This window comes from Eleutherodactylus coqui, chromosome 12 (genome assembly GCF_035609145.1).
Source record: "Eleutherodactylus coqui strain aEleCoq1 chromosome 12, aEleCoq1.hap1, whole genome shotgun sequence".
Taxonomy (NCBI): domain Eukaryota; kingdom Metazoa; phylum Chordata; class Amphibia; order Anura; family Eleutherodactylidae; genus Eleutherodactylus; species Eleutherodactylus coqui.
In genome coordinates, this window is record NC_089848.1 from 101,002,960 (window position 1) to 101,021,550 (window position 18,591).

An 18,591-nucleotide genomic window follows, 5' to 3' on the forward strand; every position below is an offset into this window, starting at 1 on the left:
TTTTCTGTGACAGATTTTTAGTTTGATAATTTCATATGTATAATGTACTGGCTATTTTTTGTAGAGGATAACTTCTTTGGAAGACGTGATTTTAGATAGACATCATGATAAGGTATTGTTGTGTCATCCAACATAATCCACTAATAAAACAGGAAAACCTAATAAAAGTAAAAACAGATTTTGAGTCAAGCAGCAGGTGTAGACCCTCTCTGCCACTGACCATTTTGATTTTGGGCTACTCCTGAGGGATGTAACCAGGGTCCACTGGTTTTCATCCTTTAACCCCTTTCTGAAAGTTCTGGTCTTAGCTGCAGGGGTCTCTAGGCTGTTACATCAAGAGTTGTATCACTGCAGTAGAAGCTGACATGGGTAGATCAGAGCAACTGTAGTGCCATACCAGAGGGACAGGCAGAGATGTAGTCAATGTAACAGGAGGAGGTCAGGACAGGTGGAGTCCATGCAAAATGGAAAGACAGGCAGAGGATCAGGGCAGGCAACAATAAGGCAAATTGTAGTCAAAGTACAAGCTTAGTTCCTGCTAGGAGAAGTCAGGAAACCTGGGTGAACAGCCACGGGTCAAAATCAGGAGTCAATGAAAAACTAATTTCACATTCACAGAACCAAGAGAACCTATTGCTTAGGTACCCTTGAGTGGGGTAGGAGCCTTTGTAACTCAGAAGATACCTGGACTAGATGACCCTGTGGTGTCTGATGCATTGAGAGGACACTGGGCTCCAACAGCTAAGACCGACGGGTGGGGTAGGGTGAAGGGTGTGCCTTCCATGACATTTTGCTTCTGATGACTTTCTAAGAACCTACAATACATGTTGAGGAACCCATTATGACGAGGCAGAGATCCCACTAATAACTAGTTTCTTTCCATGACGACCAATAAAGCTTTTTCTGTCCATAACAAGACAAACAGGCATTAAGCGTGACGTATGGAACGGGAGATTAACACCTTTCTTTTCTTACTTTTGAAAAATTTCCAAGACTAATTATTTGTGACCTTTTTTCTTATTACAAAATGTATATTAAAAAAAGTTCATTAAAATAATTAAAGCCGTCGAAGTACTATATAATGTGCCATTGTTTTATCATCTCGACTCGCTTTGGGACATCGGGTCAGAATCATTCTTATTTCTATGTTATTTAGCCTTTCATCATTAGCCGGATGAGAAGCACTTTTCTCCTCTCCGAGAGACACTTTATCTCACACTTAACCCTGAAATCAAATGCATTTGCCAGATTGGGAGTGAAATGTCAACTAATTGTTAGCACCGCACATTGATTACTCTGCAGTAATTGATTAATTGGCAGGAGGCTAATTTTTAAATCACAGGTAATAAATTATTTCTATTTTGAACTTGACCACGGGAATGATGGAAGAGAACACTGTCAATTCAGTCCTTCTTCTCCGTACGGATCTACTTGATGTATTCATGTGTAGGATTAATGGTCCTCAATGATAAAGTTATGCTTGATGTTCACAGCTCCCAATGCAGAGTTGACTGGCAACCCTACCAAATATCTCTAGTAGGATACGGTGGCTCCAGCAGCAGGGTGGATTTAGAATGGGGGGGGACAGAGGTAATCTTGCCCGTCAAGAACAGACCTTTTTTTTTTCTTATCCAACATTTAACAACCGTTAGAATTCACCTTCTCCCATTCCTCATTTCCAAACAGCATTCAGATATGAAGTGGCTCCTGAAGCTGAAGGGAAAGAGAGGGGGAAGAAGAGAGGTAAGCATATCAAGCTGTCTGGCTGTTTGAGGGGTCCTCAATTCAATGTAGGAGATCGGGAGTCTAAATTAATTTTAGGGTCCGGTCTGGGTCTGAAATTAATTTAGGGATCTGGTCTAAAGTGTAAAATTAAAGGGTTTGTTGAGCTGTAAATTATTGGGGGCCTATCTATAGAATACTCCATCAATGGTGGATCAGTGGGAATCACCGCCAATCAGCTGTTTGCTAGGCTGATGTGCTCATACATTGAGCTGATTTCTGAAGGAAGCAGACAGCTCCGTTCTCATTGCCATGGCCAGACTTGATATTACAGGTGATGTTCCCATTGACGTGAATGGGAGCTGTACTTGTAATACCAAACTTGGCCCCTGCAGTGGGAATGGAGCTTTCTGCTTCCTGCAGAAATCAGCTTAGTGCAAGAGCACATCAGCATAGCAAACAACTGATCAGAAGGCATTCCGGATGACAGAACCCCTCCAATGTTTTACAACTGGACAACTGCAATAATTTTGGGGTCGGAAATTAATTTAAGGATAACGCCTGGGGTCTAAAATTAATTTAGGGGTCTGTTCTGGAGTCCGAAATTAATGTGGGCCTAGTTTTGGGTCTAAAGTTAATGTTTAAGGTCTGAAATAATGTAAGTGTCTGGTTGGAGGTCTGAAATTAATTTAGAGGTCTGGTTCGGTGTCTAACATCAATCTGGCAATCTAATCTTGGGTCTAGAATTCAAGGGGTTGCCCAAGTTATTATTATTTTTTTTTAATCTTGCCGCCCATGTCTAAAAATAAGTTTTAAAAAATTGTCTACTTACCTCTCCCAGGTCTCCACAGCTTTAGAGCCGGTCTGTCCTATGCGATGTGCATGCAAGTGCGAGGTAATGTTTCCCCTTTAAGTCAACGGGAAACACTTGTGATTCTTTGACGCACATGAAATACACGCATGAGGATCGCAATTTCACAGAACTCACGCGGTGCGTGAAACATTTTGCATCGCTGTCAAAAACACACGTTGGCAAACGCGATATCGGGGCGCGTTTCTCAACCCGATATTGAGCTCATCTGTAGCCTAGAAGTGCATTTACACGGGTGATTTTCCCATTCGCATTTTGTGTGTTGCTAGACACATACAACTGGCATGGAAGTAGAACCCATTATTTCGAATAGGTCTAATTACATGATCAATTTGTCTTGCAACACGCATCACAATGGAATCGCAGGTTCACGGGCGTGATATCATAGCACTCACCTGTGTAAATGCACCTTCAACTGAAGTCCATACCTCCTCCATGGGGGCGCACATCTGCCTCTGACCATTTAATGGTAACCTTTGTTGATAAGATGATAGGAGGTGCCTATAGAATAATGAAACGAACCCTTGTGTACCTTTTTGCTCTTTTAGTGTAACATGCCCCTTTCCAAAAAAAAAAAAAAAAGAATTGCTTAATATGAATCTGAAAGTGATATTTAACCTTTATCCGGTAGGTGGTGCTTGCCGGAGTGGTGACACGTCTTCCATATTTCTCATTATCCAAGGAGTATATTGAATTAGCTTATAGATTGTTACCACACCTTTGCCCTGCAATCATCTAAATTAGCTCAGCCCTTCACACTGCGCTTAAACCCAGCGACGCTCATATACTGTAATTGGGCAAACTCATTAGCTTCAGCAGATCATCGTGAATTATTGATCCTGACAACAGCACAATTAGGAGAGCAGTCACCATAATAACAGCTAGTTAAAGATCTACCCGATGAACATGGGGCTGTCAGACTAGAAATAATTAAATTAGGGAGGAAATAAAGCGAAGGGCCCACAGAGGACAACCCCTGATCTATGGTTAATCAGTATTATTGCGGTGTCTGGCCAGATCCCACTTTTATCTTAATTAGCAATTATTGTTTTGTCATGAAGTTTCTTTTGAGTAATTGTTGTAAATGTTGGCGGTAAACAAAAAAAAAAAAAAAGTTGCCGTTCGGAATCGGAGTTTGTTTAATAATGTCTAATTGGGAGCAAAAAAGGGAATAATTGAATCAATTACAGATGTACAGCGGTGTAAGCAATATCATTGTATCACCGTGGCAGGGTCTGGAGCTTCTCGGGTATGTCCACACGGGACGGATTTGATGCGGATTTTCGGTGGAGACTTTCTGCATGGAAAATCCAGAGGATTTACAGTAGCGGCGACGTGGATGCATTTTTCAAGCTCTTGTATGGGAGCTGAGAAAATCCAGCGACAATCTGTAAGGAAATTGATACGCAGGGCGGAATTTAAATCCGCAACATTTCAAGTAGATGCAGAAAATTTGTGGCGCAGATTCTTCAAATGAATCGTGAATTCTGCATCATAATCTGCGTCAAATGGTGCGGCTTTTGACATGGATTTTGCTCTGCGGATCTGCTGTGAAGTGTTTGCTGCGGACACTCTGCAGCAAATCTATTCCGTGTGGACATACCCTTAGGCCTCATGTCCACGGGGACAGATCCGCAGCGGGTGTCCCGTACGCGTGATCCGCGCCCCATAGGGATGCATTGGACACCCGCAGGTAATTAAATACCTGTGGATGACATTTTCCCCTGAGGCGCGGATTGCGTGTGCGGGAAAACACCCGCAGCATGCTCCATTTTAGTGTGGGTCTCCCGCTGCAACGGCTCCCGCAGGCTTCTATGGAAGCCGTCCAGATCCGCGGCACACCCGCAGCTGAATTCCTGCTCTCCGGCGCGGGAGCACAGGAGAGCAGGGGTTCAGAAAAAAAAAGAGTGCACAGCGCATGTGCGCGGCACGCTGCCGGCGTGCCGAGCACATCCGCCGGGCCGCAGAAGGAAGATCCGGCCGCGACGGAGGCGAGATCTGCAGCGTCTGGACAGGTAAGTAAATCTTTTTAGGCCTCATGTCCGCGGGAAAGGATGGACCCGCTGCGGGATTCTGCATGAAGAATCCGCGGCGGGCCTGATTTTCCCCGTGGACATGAGGCCTAGGTGTATTTGACTAATACTGTTTGTACAATTAGAACCTGTGTACACTTAGGGCTTCTGTTCCCGGGCAGATATTTGCTGCAGAATCCACGGTTGGCGTCTGCACCGCAAATCCGCAGCAAATACTGCCTATTACTTACTATAGAGATCCACTGCTTCCTCCACATGAGCAAAAATTGCGATTTGCGCTATCGGAGTAAAAATTCGCAGGAAGCTCCGTCTTTGCGCAGATTCCGCCCGGACGGCTCCCATTGAGGTCAATGGAAGCCGTTTGATCTGCGCCCCGTCGCAATGAACATTGTGGATTCTGCGTCGTTACTTAGCGACTGCGTGGGGGAAAAAAATGTGAAAAAAAAATCTGTATTGCACATGTGTGACGGCGAGCCATTGGGTCCACCCGCAGTACAGATTCTCCGGCGAAAGAGCAGTTACGTGCGGACGCCGATGCTGCCAGAGCCGGATTCCGCTGCAGGATTCTGCTTGCGAAATCCAGCTCTGCAGTGTGCAGGAGCCCTACGTTTTAGTCTAAAGGCCTATTTACACGCGATGATTATTGATCAAAATTCATTCAAACAGGTGAAAGTAAACAATAATTGTTACGTGTTAACGTGCGGCCATTGTGCGCTATTGCTGATTTTCAGCCTGCTTAAAAATGGTCGTTAGTTCGGTCGCTTTTCACTTTGTTTAAATGTCATTCATTTAGTCTTTGAAAGACTGAACAACTCGAGGGGAGCGGTGATTGTTTGCCTTTCCAAAACACAATGACTACTTGTTTATTCATGCCGGCAGAAGACAATGGATTTTCTTCACACTAATTAAAAACCTGCCAGACAACGATTCCTCGTATAAACACGCGCCCACCTGAGCAAACAACATATACAGTGTTTACTTTAGCTAATGAGGGAAAGGGAGAGAATTTCAAACGATCTGTAAAATTAAATGCTCAACATTTCTATAAAAAAAAGTCGGGTTTGTTTAGACATTCGTTCAAATGATAATCGCTGCGTGTAAATGGGGCTTTGAGCTACAAGGCGACTTGGGCCATGTGACCAATGATCTCCATGTAGCCCAGCGACCTCATACTCTCCTTGAAGTCATTGGAGTAGTGGTGTGACTCGCAGGTTACCACAACCCTGATCTACAGATCACAGAAACATGTCTGTTACATGTAGGCGGCACACAGAAAATTACGCTCGTGTAAGGCCGCCCTTAGGGCTCTTTTACATGAGCGTATATTGACCGGCCACTTTCACGGCCGGCCGATATAAGCTATGATCTGATGCATTGGATTCCGATGCATCAGATCACATGGCTGTATTCCAGCTATGTAAAAGCGCCGGGCCAGCCAATATAGTGCCGGGTGCTTTTATGTCAGGCACAAAAGATAGTCCTGGAACTATCTTTTGGGACGGAATACATCGGCCGCTGCATGGGCTCCTATGGGAGCCAATGACAGCAGCCGGAGAAGGGAGGTGGGAGGGAGTTTAGCAGCGTGACTGCTAAACTCCCTCCCCCTTCTCTCCTCCCCTCCGGCTGATTGCAATGGGAGGGGTGAGACAGGGGTGGAGCTAGGCTCCACCCCATCCAGCCTCTTCCTATTGATGGCTGTGGACAAGGAGCGTGAGCTTAGCTCCACCCTTGCCCCGCCCCCTCCCATTGCAAACAGCCAGATGGGAGAAGAGAGGAGGTAAGCCGGTGAGGGAAGGGGCAACGGCATGGCGGCCTTAGCGTATGTGCGCTGGGGCCCATGTCGTCTGAACGGGCACACAAGCGTTAGATTTGTGCCCCCGCTCACGAGTTTTTACTCCTCAGATCATAGCGTATATCGGCCAGCCGTGAAAACGGCGGCCAATATACGCTCGTGTAAAAGAGCCTTAGGGTGCGTTCACATGTAATTGATCTGCAGCAGATTTCACCTTTACAGTTTGAATTCAATTGAAGTCGTGAAATCAGCTGCAGATTTGCAATGAAATCTGCAGCAAATCGCCTACCTGTGAACGCCCCCGATGTCCGCAGCGGGTTTCCACCTGGATTTCGATGCATACTTTACCCCCTTATTAGAGCAGGTGGAATCCGCACCAAAGATCCAGCGCCATAATTGATATACTGCAGATTTAAATTCGGCGTCGCATGTCAATTTATGCGTAGATTTAGGCTACATTCAGATGACGGAACCCGTGACAAACTTTTCCGTGCAGTTTTTGCCTCAAAGTCCGCGGTATAACCGATTTCCGCCACTTATTTGCACTTACATTTACTGAAAATTATAGTAAATTTGGGCGGATTTGCCAAAGTGGATTACCCATGGAATCCGTGTCAAAAAGTGACATCACCCCTTTTTCCACACACATGAATTTGACTATGGCGCAGATCACAAGCAGTGGAACACTTTAGGATTCGGATTGCCAAGCGGATTTAATGCGGACCCCAAAGTGAACTGAGCTTTCAACATCTGACTCACCGCGGGGGATGAGATCAGCTGATCGCCAGGCATCCCCAATGTCGGACCCCCGCCAATCAACTACTGGTGACCTACCCTGAGGACAGGTTATCAGTGCTGCCAGCGGTTCAATCCCCCTTTCAGCTTCATAATGTCCAACAATGCACAAGTCAGCCGGTTAAATAAAGACACTTTTGTCAATATTTACTTAAAATGCACAAAAAAAGTAAAGATAAAATACCTGGAACTACTTTATGGCCCCAGGATCACACGCCACAAACAGACAACTGAACTTCTAAGAGGGCAAAGTAGCATTATGGGGCTTCGGTGGTGAGCAGTGTCACCTGTAGCGCTGGGGGTCCTGGTTTGAATCTGACCAAGGAAATGCATGTTGGATTTAACCCCTTAGTGACGGCCAATACGCTTTTTTACTGGCCTCACTAATGGGCTTTAAATCTGCACATACATCTTTTTAAGGCGTTCACTTGGCTGAGGACTGACAGCCAGGCTCCTGCTCTAACCACAAGTAGCAGGGAAGCCTCAGATCCTGGCAGTTTAACGCCTTACAAGCTATAATCAATAGCAACTGGAGGTGACGGGGAGGGGGCTGCTTCTGTCACCCACTGGCACCCCACAGTACAATTGCAAGGTACCAATGATTTCCCATAGTTGATGGAAGCTTGACACATGCCTCCATGTCTGCCTATTAAGCCCCAGCTCAAGCCAATAGGTTACTATTACAGGATTAGTAGACTGCAATACATAAGTAATGCATTGTACTGCCCTGCCGCTCGAACAATCACGTTCCAAGTCTGCTTCAGAGACTAAAAAAAAAAGTAGTTTTTCTTAAAAAATTTGTTTTTATTGTGCAAAAGTAGTAGCAAATAAAAAAATGCATATAAATCTGGAATTAGTAATCGCGCTGTTATCATTGAAATCGAGAGCCGTGCTTGCAGTTACAAGCTCCGGCCACTACAAAGAGGTTGGCGCAGAGGCTTCCACTCCGATCTCTGTGTTATTTGTGGCGCTGACAACGTGCGCTCAGCTGATTGGTTCGGGGTCACGAGCGGCGGACCCCAGACTGTTGATGACCTATTCTGATAATAGGTCAATAGTAATTCACTGGAAAACCCCTTTAAGACAAACAATAGGCTGGTCACAAAGGGGTTAAAGGGCTTGTACCATAATCACAAGTTATCCCCTGTCCACAGGATAGCTGGTCTTGCTGTGCATAAAACAGGGGCGCCAGGTAGGAATTTCCTCCCCCAAAGCTGGTCAGACCCCTTTCCTATATGCTGGAGAAGAGCCCTAACTACTGGCAGAACGGTTATCAGTGAGCAGTCACGTGGTACAGACACTACAGTGGTCACCTGAGCAATGACCTCACCAACTCCTGCAAATCTGCTTCGCGTTTCTTTCTTTTTTTTCTTCTTCAAAACGCTTTATTTAAACAGTAAAAGCTAAGCAAACAACAGTCTGGCTTCTCAGTGACGTCACCGCGCAGCAGGAAGAGAGCTGTGATTGACAGACCTTCTCCTCCAATCAGAGAGGCAGAATACTTGCCGGTAGGCGTATAACTGAATTCCATAGCACCTCCACACCATTCGCAACCTGATTGGTTGTTTGTATTAACTGATTCACGGTGATTGGTTATTTGCGTTTGCTGATTCACGGTGATTGGTTGTTTGTGTTGGCTCGAGTAGAGGTGGTGTTGAATAGAAATATATGCTGCCGGTAGTAATCAATGCGCTGAACAGGCTGAGCCTGGTTGCTAGGGGCGGGACTTCCGTTGTCAGGGGAAATGTCCGGAGCTGCTGCTGTTTTTGTTGCTGAGTGGTACCCGGTTTGAGCTCCCAGGTAACGAGTCACCTGTCACCGTGCAGGGAGGGGGCAGCGGCGGGGACCGGCCGGGTATGGGCTGCGCATAGGGGGACGGCAGTATGCGGGGTCAGACATCATAGCACACGGCGTATCCTGCAGCTCCATGTATCTGCTGCTGAGTCATATGTGACAGGGAACCCTCGGAGGCTCCTCATGACCTCCAGTAGGAAGTGGCCGGCATTAGTGACGTCATAGCGATGACGTCACGCTGCCCTGGCCTTTGTTCTTCTCTACAAGCCCATTGATCCATTGATTAGCAGTGACGATGATGATCCCTGATTGTCTTTGTGTGAAATGATGTCACTTATCGTCTCCTGATGCAATAATGGACGCCGCGCCGCCATATTTGGAGTGTTACGTATCGCTTTAGCGGTTGACCTTTTGCACTCTTCAGGGCGATATCCTAGTCGGAAGAAGTCACGCAGCGATCGCCCGCCACCCCCATTATGACGTTGATCGGCCCACCGCTGTACTCTTCTTCCGACTCCAGCTGTCACAGGGTCATGTGACCAATGTAGCCAATTACTGAGTGATCTTCAGTAACCATACAGCTGGTGATTGGCTGCCACGGTCACATGACCCTGTGATCGGCCATCGTCGCTGGAGATGGAGTGCAGCGAAGAACCAGGTGCGGTTGGAACGTGAGCTGCGAGGACAGTGCGACTTTTTAATGTCCTCACACCGCACGTTTCAGTGTCATTTTTCTCACCATACTGCCCCTTTAAATTGGGCGATCCTTAAAGGGGCGTTTTGGCCGTTTTTTTGTTTTTTTTTATTAATGGCCCATCTCAAAGATGGCATCCGCGAATTCAGTACCCCCAGCTTAGGTAGGACCCTCTGATCGGTGGCGTCCAAACACTGGAGAGTTCCTGTAGTAAATGAAGCTGCGGTGCGCATGCAGGACCGCCCCTCCATTCACGTCTATGGGATAGCGGGGAAATAGCCCGTTGCTGAACAATCTCCGTGGACAGTAGGGGGCGAGCAAGCGCCACTCTGCTGTGGTCGTAAATTAGCTGGAGGTGAGAGAGCAGATAAGTGCAGCCCCACTGATGGATCTCCCTCTGGGACTCAGGCTGCGGTTTTTATATACAGTGATATGTAGAAGCCGCAGACAGCAGATGTTGCAAAGTTTTTAAATCAAACCCAATCGGAAAGATGATTGTCAACCTGAAATACAAATATTTAGGCCCCTTTTACACGATATCGCATCAATTGTGCTTGAAATGTAATAAGCCCTACCCCGAAAATAAGCTCTAGCTGAACAAAAAACAAACAAACCCAAAACAGCCGCCTACTCCCTCCGCCACATGTCTTCTCTGCAGGTCCCCAGCACTTGTCTTCAGGCAAGGCTTCCTGGTCAGGGGTTTGAAAAACCTCCCCTTCAGGAAGCCTGCCTCTGATTGGCTGAGCCGAAGCGCTCGAGAACCAATCTCAGCTATTCAATGGATCAATGAATGGCTTTGATTGGCTGAGCTGCAACGTTCGAGAACCAATCAAAGCCAGCACTCGATGAACCAATCACAGGCAGCGCTTCCTGGAGGCGGGGCTTTTTGAACCTCCAATCCAGGAAGCACTGACAGAAGACTTCAAACAAGAGCCGGGATGTGATTTGTAGCGCTGTAACATCGTAAGAAAATCACACGGTTTTGTCGCCCGTGTGAAACCGGCCTTAAGTAAAAATAATTTTCATCCCATAAACCTTCTACAGCTGCCGGCCACAAGCTCATTCGGCTGGCGGCTCTTTCTTGTGACTCCCCCACCCCCACCACCTCGAGACCCGTTTCGGCCAAGCCTTGAGGTGCTGTTAGGTAGGGAGAGTGGAGCAAGCTGCTATCAAACTGCTCTGGTGGCGTCTTCCCTCCAGTCATCCGGTCTAGCCTAAATCGGTGGCTTTGGAAAGCTTGTCTAGTGTGTACGCTGGCTTTTAGGCTTCCTTCATGCCCTTTTTTTTGTGGAAGTTTTTAGACTTGAAAAAACACCTTTTTTTAAAAAAAACAAAAACTTTTTTTCCGTTTTTGTAGCGTTTCCTTGGTCGCACACTTTCATCATGCAGTTTTTTTGCAGACTTTTTTTTTTTTGTCCCTGTTGAGAATCGTATAGGAAACCGCCTGAAATATACACCGTAGCCAGAGTATGTTGCTACTACAGATGAGCGAGCATGCTCGGTTAAGGAAATTACTGGAGAAAGCATCGGCATTTTCGAGTAACTGCCTGCTCGTCCGAAAAGATTTGGGGTATTGCGGGGAGGGGGATCTCCTCACCGCCCCCCGAATCTTTTTTTCGGACGAGCAGGCAGTTACTCGAAAATGCCGCTGCTCGCTTGAGTAATTTCCCTACCCGAGCATGCTCGCTCATCTCTAGTTGCTACTTAAAAAAGTAAATAAATAAAATGGACCAAAAACGTATCAAAAGCAAGGAAAAACGGCACAAAGAAATGCCCTGTGCATAGACATTAATTGAAGTCTGTGCATGGCCCGCCTAAGTGTACCTTCACACAGGACGACTGTTGAGTGCTTAAAGGGCCCTTTTATACGAGACGACCTGTTGGGCGCAGATACCCGATAGGTCGTCCCAGCGATGATCGTTCCTGTGCTCTTACACAGGAACGATCATCGCTCAGTGAATGGAGGCGGGGCAGGATGGAACGATCCCCAGCCCGCTCCCTCCATTCACAATAAACCGTCAGTCATACATAAATCAAATGATGACCGATTTGCCGGTTTACATGGGCCGATCAGTCATTCAGTTTTCTGCCTACAGAAATAGAATGACAAACGAAAGGTGAACTAATTCTTGTTCATCGTTCAGTCGGGGCGTGCCTTTACACTGAATGATAATTGAGTAACATCCGCACTATTTGAGAAAAAAAAAATTAGTGAACCTCTATGCTAATGATCTCTCTGAGAGCCAAGTGACAAAAGGTGGTTCAGTTAAAGAGATGCGATTGAAAGTGCAGGTTTCACAGGTGCTTTGCCCATTAAATAAAGACACACCAAGCCTGCTTGTTGACAAATCAGTTTCTTCTCAAGAAGGACTGGTTCTCGTCAGAAATAGCTGCTGATTTTTGACCATTTCTCTCGGTTATCCACTATTTATTGACTATTAGACTTCTACAAATGACTAGTATCAGCGACAGATTAAATTATGTTCACAGCACTCGTCATCTACCTTTAGCGCAGCTCCTTGGCGTTGGTGGTAGATGTGTCTAACTCTATAAGGTTAATTTAGCCCTATGGAGGCTGAGAAAGTGTCCTTTTCGCCTCTGCATGGCTGGTATACATGCACAGAGGAAGGAATAGTGTAGTGGACGCAATGAGGTTTCTTCTGATAAAGTGAGGAGTGGTCATGTGACCATAAATCCACAATATTCACTTTTAATTCTGGATCTTTTCTCTTTCATCAGTCACCCTCCAGGATCGCCATATGTCCTAGATGGGATAAACCGCAGCCATGTTCAGCTTTGAGGGAGATTTCAAAACCAGGCCAAAGGTATCGCTGGGAGGAGCGAGCAGAAAGGTAAGCGGAGATCATTATTTTTGCACATAGGAATTGCTAAGCGTCGGTCCCCAGAGCATAAAATCACGTGACAAGTTTTTTGTGGATCAGTTTCAGTGTGAATCCACATTAGATGGGAAAATCCAGCGATCTGAGTGACTCGAACGAGGCCGGGTCATCGGAGCTAGACTAGCCGGGGCCGGGATGTCACTGCCAACCACGTGGGGTTTTCTCATGTAACGGTGTAAAGAGTATATGAAGAATGGTGGGATCAAGAGAAAAAAACATCCGGTGAAGGGCATCCTAGGGATGGAAACACTTTGTCACAGAAAGGGGTCAGAGGAGGATGTCAGGAATTGTTCTCATAAACAGGCTTCACAGTCGAGCAGCCAAATACAATACTGGTGCTCGAGCTAAAGTGTCCAAACGTACAACTTATCTATAAAAAGGGGTCAGAGGAGGATGTCAGGAATCATTCTAAACGCAGACACTGCAGTCAAGAGCAGCTGAAAGACAATTCTGGTGCTACGGCTATCTGTGTCTGAACGCACAACTTCTTGTTCCTTAGCAGGGATTGGCTATAACAGCGGGCGACCAGTTTCAGCACCGTTGTGTCTAAGGCCACTCTCACACAAGCGTTTGTAAAAATACAGCATTTTTGGGAGTATTTTTCTGTGTTTTTACTGCCTATTTTGTGCAAGCTGATGACATCACCGTTGTTTTTAATCTGTTCTGAGTGGCATAGTAGGCAGCATTATAAACGATGCACACAGCACTTTATGGCGTTTTTGCTGCACCCCATTCATTTCAGTGGGCGGCGCAGGGCGTCAAAAACGCGCTGAAAATAAAACCTACGGCATTCGTTTTAGTGCGCGTTAACAAAGCTGCGCCAAAACACTCACCTGAGAGGCACCACTGAAATGAATGGAAGCTTAGTGCAGTGTTTTTAGTGGACATTGAAAATGCCCGCTGAACGCTGTATGAGAAAAATGCCGTCGGAGAGAAGGTACATGCGGACACCGCTGCTGTCGGAGCCGAATTCCGCCTGCAGGGGGCTTAAGAGGAACAAAAAGTTGAGGCTCCAAAAATGAGCAGAAAAGTGGTATCACCAAGCAGTGGAAAAACATCGTCTGATCAGATGAATCCAGATTCCTGTTGCTCCGTGCCGATGGGAGGTCAGAATTTGGCCCAAGCAGCATGAATCGATGACCCCTTCCTGTCAGCTGATCAGAACATGTCAGCACCTCCATCTAATCTTCAGCCGGTACAAGAAGCTTCCTGTCCGCAGGGGCCGATATTCCTGCAGAACGATTTCATCACCTAGTGGAATCTACGTCACATTGAAGGCCAAAGGAGTCCAACGCTCTACCAGATGGGGGTCTCTGATAAAGTGACTGTTCTGGGCCCCCAACACCGATCTAGTCATATGTTTGCGCACAAGGAAGTAATGGCAGTGGTGGCATGGAGATAGTAGCTCAGCGCGCCTTTCCTGTGGTGCATACAGCTGTCAGTTTTGCATTGGTTGAGTAGACCACCCTCTCGGGGTTTTTTGCCTTCCTCTGGATCAACAATGAGGTTGAATCAGGCTGAACTAGATGGACCTTGTCTTCATTCGGCCTTACATGCTATGTTACCCTGCGGTTGGCCTTGTGCCCCCGAGACGTCTTCTGCTGCTCCTCACAGAGGTCTCAGCAGGCATTGTTCCATATGTAGGGCAGGGCGGCACAAATATAGCAGCGGACGTCTTACGGTCCGGTCACTTATACTGATCAGCAGGTGCCGGCGGCCCGGATGGTATTTCGCACTCGCCTGATCCCGCAGGATGACATTTAGCCTTGTTATACCGAGGATTTAGTGGGGTTCCTTTATTGCCATTAATATTGTTTATTTGTAAGTGCGAGTTGAAGCCTCTCTAGGGGTTTTCACGCGCCCCCTGATGTGTGACCTCTATGTAAGGGCTCATTCACACCATATGGAGTGCTGAGTCCCCATTGATTTGCAATGGCGTATGCAGACTTGTATCATGGCAGGTCCTACTTTAGTCCATATTACAGACAGAAGTCACTGGGATTGCATGAATATGCATTCGTGTTCACCGCTTGTTTACCCGTGAAATCAGAGGGAGCTGGTTTAGTTTTTTTTTAATGTTTGTTTTGCGCACATAAAAATTGCAGAGCATACTCGCCCTGAAAGAAAAAAAAGGCAACCAGATCCAGATACGCAGGGAATATTTAGAGTTTCGGTCGTGAATACGCAGCGTACTGAAACTAAATCTGCCAGTGTGAATGCGCCCTAAGGCTTGGAGCTGTGGTGTTAAAGGGAAGCCGTCATCAACTATAAACCTGGGTTCACACACAGCAGAATCCCGGCAGAAATCTCGCGGTTTGGCCGCAGCGAAAAAACGCAGGATTTCCGCTAGGAGAAGCGCTGCTTCAAAACCCGCACCCGCACTTAGCTGCGGGTTTTGAAGCGGCCCGGCTGCTCGCTCTTCCGCTGCGGCCGTCGCTCCCATAGAGGAGAGCGCGGCCGCAGCGGAGGAAGAAAAAGAATGAGCATGCTGCGGCCGGCTAATCCGCGCCGCAGTGCCAGCTTTGCCGCGGCAGATTTGCCACCCCGTGTGGACGAGATTTCTGAGAAATCTCGTCCACATGGCTGGCCAATCCCGGGATTAGCGGCCGTAGGCGGATTTGCCGCGGCGAAATTCCGGACGGAATTTCCGCGGCAAATCCGTCCCGTGTGAACCCAGCCTAAGCACCGCCCTTCAAGTTATGGTTTGTGACGTGGCGTCCGGGGAGCCGTGTCCCATACTCGCCCGGTCCCCCGTCCCTTCAAAGTTGGCACGTGAAAATCCATCTTGATTCTTTTTCAGAAGGTTTTGCGCGCCCTCCTAGAGATGAATGAGATGTGCACAATCCGTTCTGAAAAGAGTCCTGCCAGTATATGCATGCTGACTTTACCGGGGGGACACTGCAGGCGCAGGGGGCTGGGGGGTGTATGGAAAGAGGCCCCCCCCTGACACCGTGTCACCTAAACTGTAAGCACTATAACCTTTAAATTCAACATATTGGGGACATCCATAAAAGATTTGATGCCAATTTCAGTCGTAACAAAAGGTACATTTTTGCCACCTTTTGGGGTCTGTGCTATCACCCCCTAGGGTTTTTTCGAAGGGGATGTAGCTTCTTGGGAGACTGATTCACTTCTATGTAGTTAAAGCCAGAAGTGTATGCCAGGTCGGAGGTGGTGTACGTTTCTGTGGTGGCGCTGAGATGCACCTACTCTATGACGGGCCATGCACCTCTCCATGTATTAGGTGCATCGTGCACTGGGGCTAATCGTATTAATACTGGCGTTTAAAATACCGCTCTTAATAATTTCCCCCATTCTTAAAAAAAAAAAATTTTTTTTTTGTGGTGGTGGGGGGTGGGGGGTTAGGTTTGGTGTAACAACCCATATTAAAAATACAAAAAACAAAAAGGTAAAATCCTGAAGTTCCGACCACTACGCTTTGTACTTCCTGTTCTGTACAAAGAACTTTTCAACAGTCCTCTTATTACCATGGCAGGAAGTGTGATACCTATGTATAGATAACACAGAATTCCCCATTCACAGTAGGTGATATCACAGCTCACCTCCTCCCCTTCCTGCACCGGTCACAGACGTTGTCCACAACATTCTCCGTAAAAATCAATGGGTCAGCTCCTGTCTATTGTGTCTGTGACCCAGGAGTCTGCTGTAAAGCATATCTCTAAGGTTACCTGCAGTTCAGGCAAGATGGCCGCCCCCCATAGTCATGTACAGACAATGGAATAAAAAATGTTGCAATCAGAAAATAAAAACATTTAAAAATGGGAAATATTTCACCATCTCTGGTCAGAAAATAAATCTGCTACATTTCCTATAAGTTAGTCATTGTGCAGCAGAGTCTACATTTGTTACATGCTGTGGGGAATCCATAGCGGAACGCTCACGCTGCAAACCCGCAGAACACTTGGCGATGTCCGCGGTGCGCAGGTGACATTCGTGAAATCGCCTCCATTTGTCATGTAGCGTCTTCCACAGGTTTTATGTGCGCGAGCCCGCAGGTAACATCCTCCCCGGCTTGTATCTACGTCTCGGGGACTTGTTCCATGACTTCACGTACTGTTGAGGGACACCTTCATAAGCGATGAGGTTTTCATATTTCTTTACGTCTTCTCTAACCCCACTCTGTATCTTACCTTCTAGGAAGAAAAAGCGTCTCTGCTTCATCGAACCCAGGAAGAAAGGCGAAAGAGGGAGGTATGATGATGGCGTGAAATGCGCAGGACGTACGTCTAACATTACATGGGCAATGGGGAAAAAACACATGGCTGTGCTTTGGGCGGCCTATGAGAAACCCATACTGAAATGTAAATAGGACAAGTTGATGAGGGGAAGAGGCGGAGCTCTGGGCAGAGGTGGAGCCTAATACAACACTGCCCCTTCGGTTGGTAGGAATGAACAAGGAGGCGTTCATGGCTCGGCCCCTTCCCTTCAGGTCTCATCAGCCTGTCTAAGCTGCATTCCAGGACTGGTTTCTCGCAGGCTCCATAGACCGCAGCCATGTTTTTTTCCATTTTATAGGCCACTTCTAACCCTTTCGTGACCGAGGGTCTTTGATGCTCCCGTGTCGGGTCACATTCTCCAGTTCTGGTATCCCCACTTTGAAAAATTCATTACTTAAAAAAAAAAAAAATTCAGCAATCTAGCCACATGAGGGCTTGTTATTTGTGGGGTGACTTGTGGTTTTTATTGATACCATTTAGGGGTGCATGCTACATTTTCATTGCTTTTTATTCAAATGTCCTTGGAGACAGAGGTGACCTAAAAAAGTTCTGAATTGTGTGTATGGATGTATATATAATTTTTTTTTTTTAATTGCGTTCATTGTGTGGGATTAATAATGTGATTATTGTAATAAGTTTGACCTTAATGGGCGTAGCAATGCCAAATTATCCATTTGTCCAGAAAAGTTGTTTCTCTAACTCCTGAGGCCTCGTTCACACGGGCGTTGTTTTGTAAATGCACGTGTGCGCACAAAAGCGCGTGTCCACTCACGTGCCAAAACACACGTGAATGAAGCTGTGTGCCTATTGCCGTCAATGGGGCCGCCGGCGGCGGCAGCAGCAATAGGATGCCAGCTCCTCCCGCAGTGATTTTCGGGGGAGGGCTTTAAATACAAGCCCTTTATTGAAAATCATTCCTAGCTGTAGCAAAAAATATATATATACTTACTGCTCCGCCGCTGCCGGGTCTCAGGCGCATCCAGTCACTTGTCTTCCTGCACTGCTCTGAAGTTCTTTCAGCAGGTGGGGATTTTAAATCACAGGCAGCGCTCAGCCATTCATTGAATGACAGCTGAGTGCTGCCTGTGATTGGTCACAGTGCTCAGCCAGTCACAGCAGCGCTCGCCCATTGAATTCAATGTATGGCCAAGCGCTGCTTGTGATTGGCTGAGTGCTGTGACCAATCCCAGGCAGCGCTCAGCTGTCATTCATTGAATGGCTGAGCACTGCCTGTGACTGGCTGAGAGCTCAGCCAATCAGACGCAGCTCTTTCAGCAGGCGGGGATTTTAAATCCCCACCTGCTGAAAGAACTTCATAACCGCACCGGAGACCAAGCGGCTAGACATGCCTGAACCTCGACAGAGAGGTAAGTGTATATATTTTTTACTACAGCTAGGAATGATTTTCAGGGAAGGGCTTATATTTAAAGCCGTTCCCCGAAAATCACTGCGAGGGTGCCGGCATCCTATTGCTTTCAATAGGGCTACCGGCAGCAGCGGCTGTCCCATTGTCGGCAATAGGCACACAGCTTCGTTCACAGGCAGGACTCAGTCAATCACAGGCAGCGCTCCGCCATTGAATTTAGTGAATGGCCGAGCGCTGCCTGTGATTGGCTGAGCACTGTGACCAATCACAGACAGCTCTCAGCTGTCATTCATGGATCGGCTGAGCGCTGCCTGTGATTGGGTGAGCACTGAGCCAATCTGATACAGCCCTTTCAGCAGGCGGGGATTTTAAATCCCTGCCTGCTG

At 47.0% G+C, this 18,591-nt stretch overlaps 1 protein-coding gene across 2 annotated transcripts in view; it reads left to right on the forward strand.

Moving 5' to 3' along the window:
* The first annotated feature begins 8,935 nt into the window (after nt 1-8,935).
* The window catches only part of UBE3C (ubiquitin protein ligase E3C), a 99,868-nt gene continuing 90,212 nt past the window's right edge, over nt 8,936-18,591 (forward strand). For both annotated transcript variants that reach the window (XM_066585356.1, XM_066585358.1), the window contains exons 1-3: nt 8,936-9,013; nt 12,441-12,553; nt 16,760-16,813. In XM_066585356.1, coding sequence (XP_066441453.1) covers nt 12,488-12,553; nt 16,760-16,813 — 120 coding nt within the window. In that variant the 5' untranslated portion in view covers nt 8,936-9,013; nt 12,441-12,487. The remainder of the gene's footprint in view (nt 9,014-12,440; nt 12,554-16,759; nt 16,814-18,591) is intronic.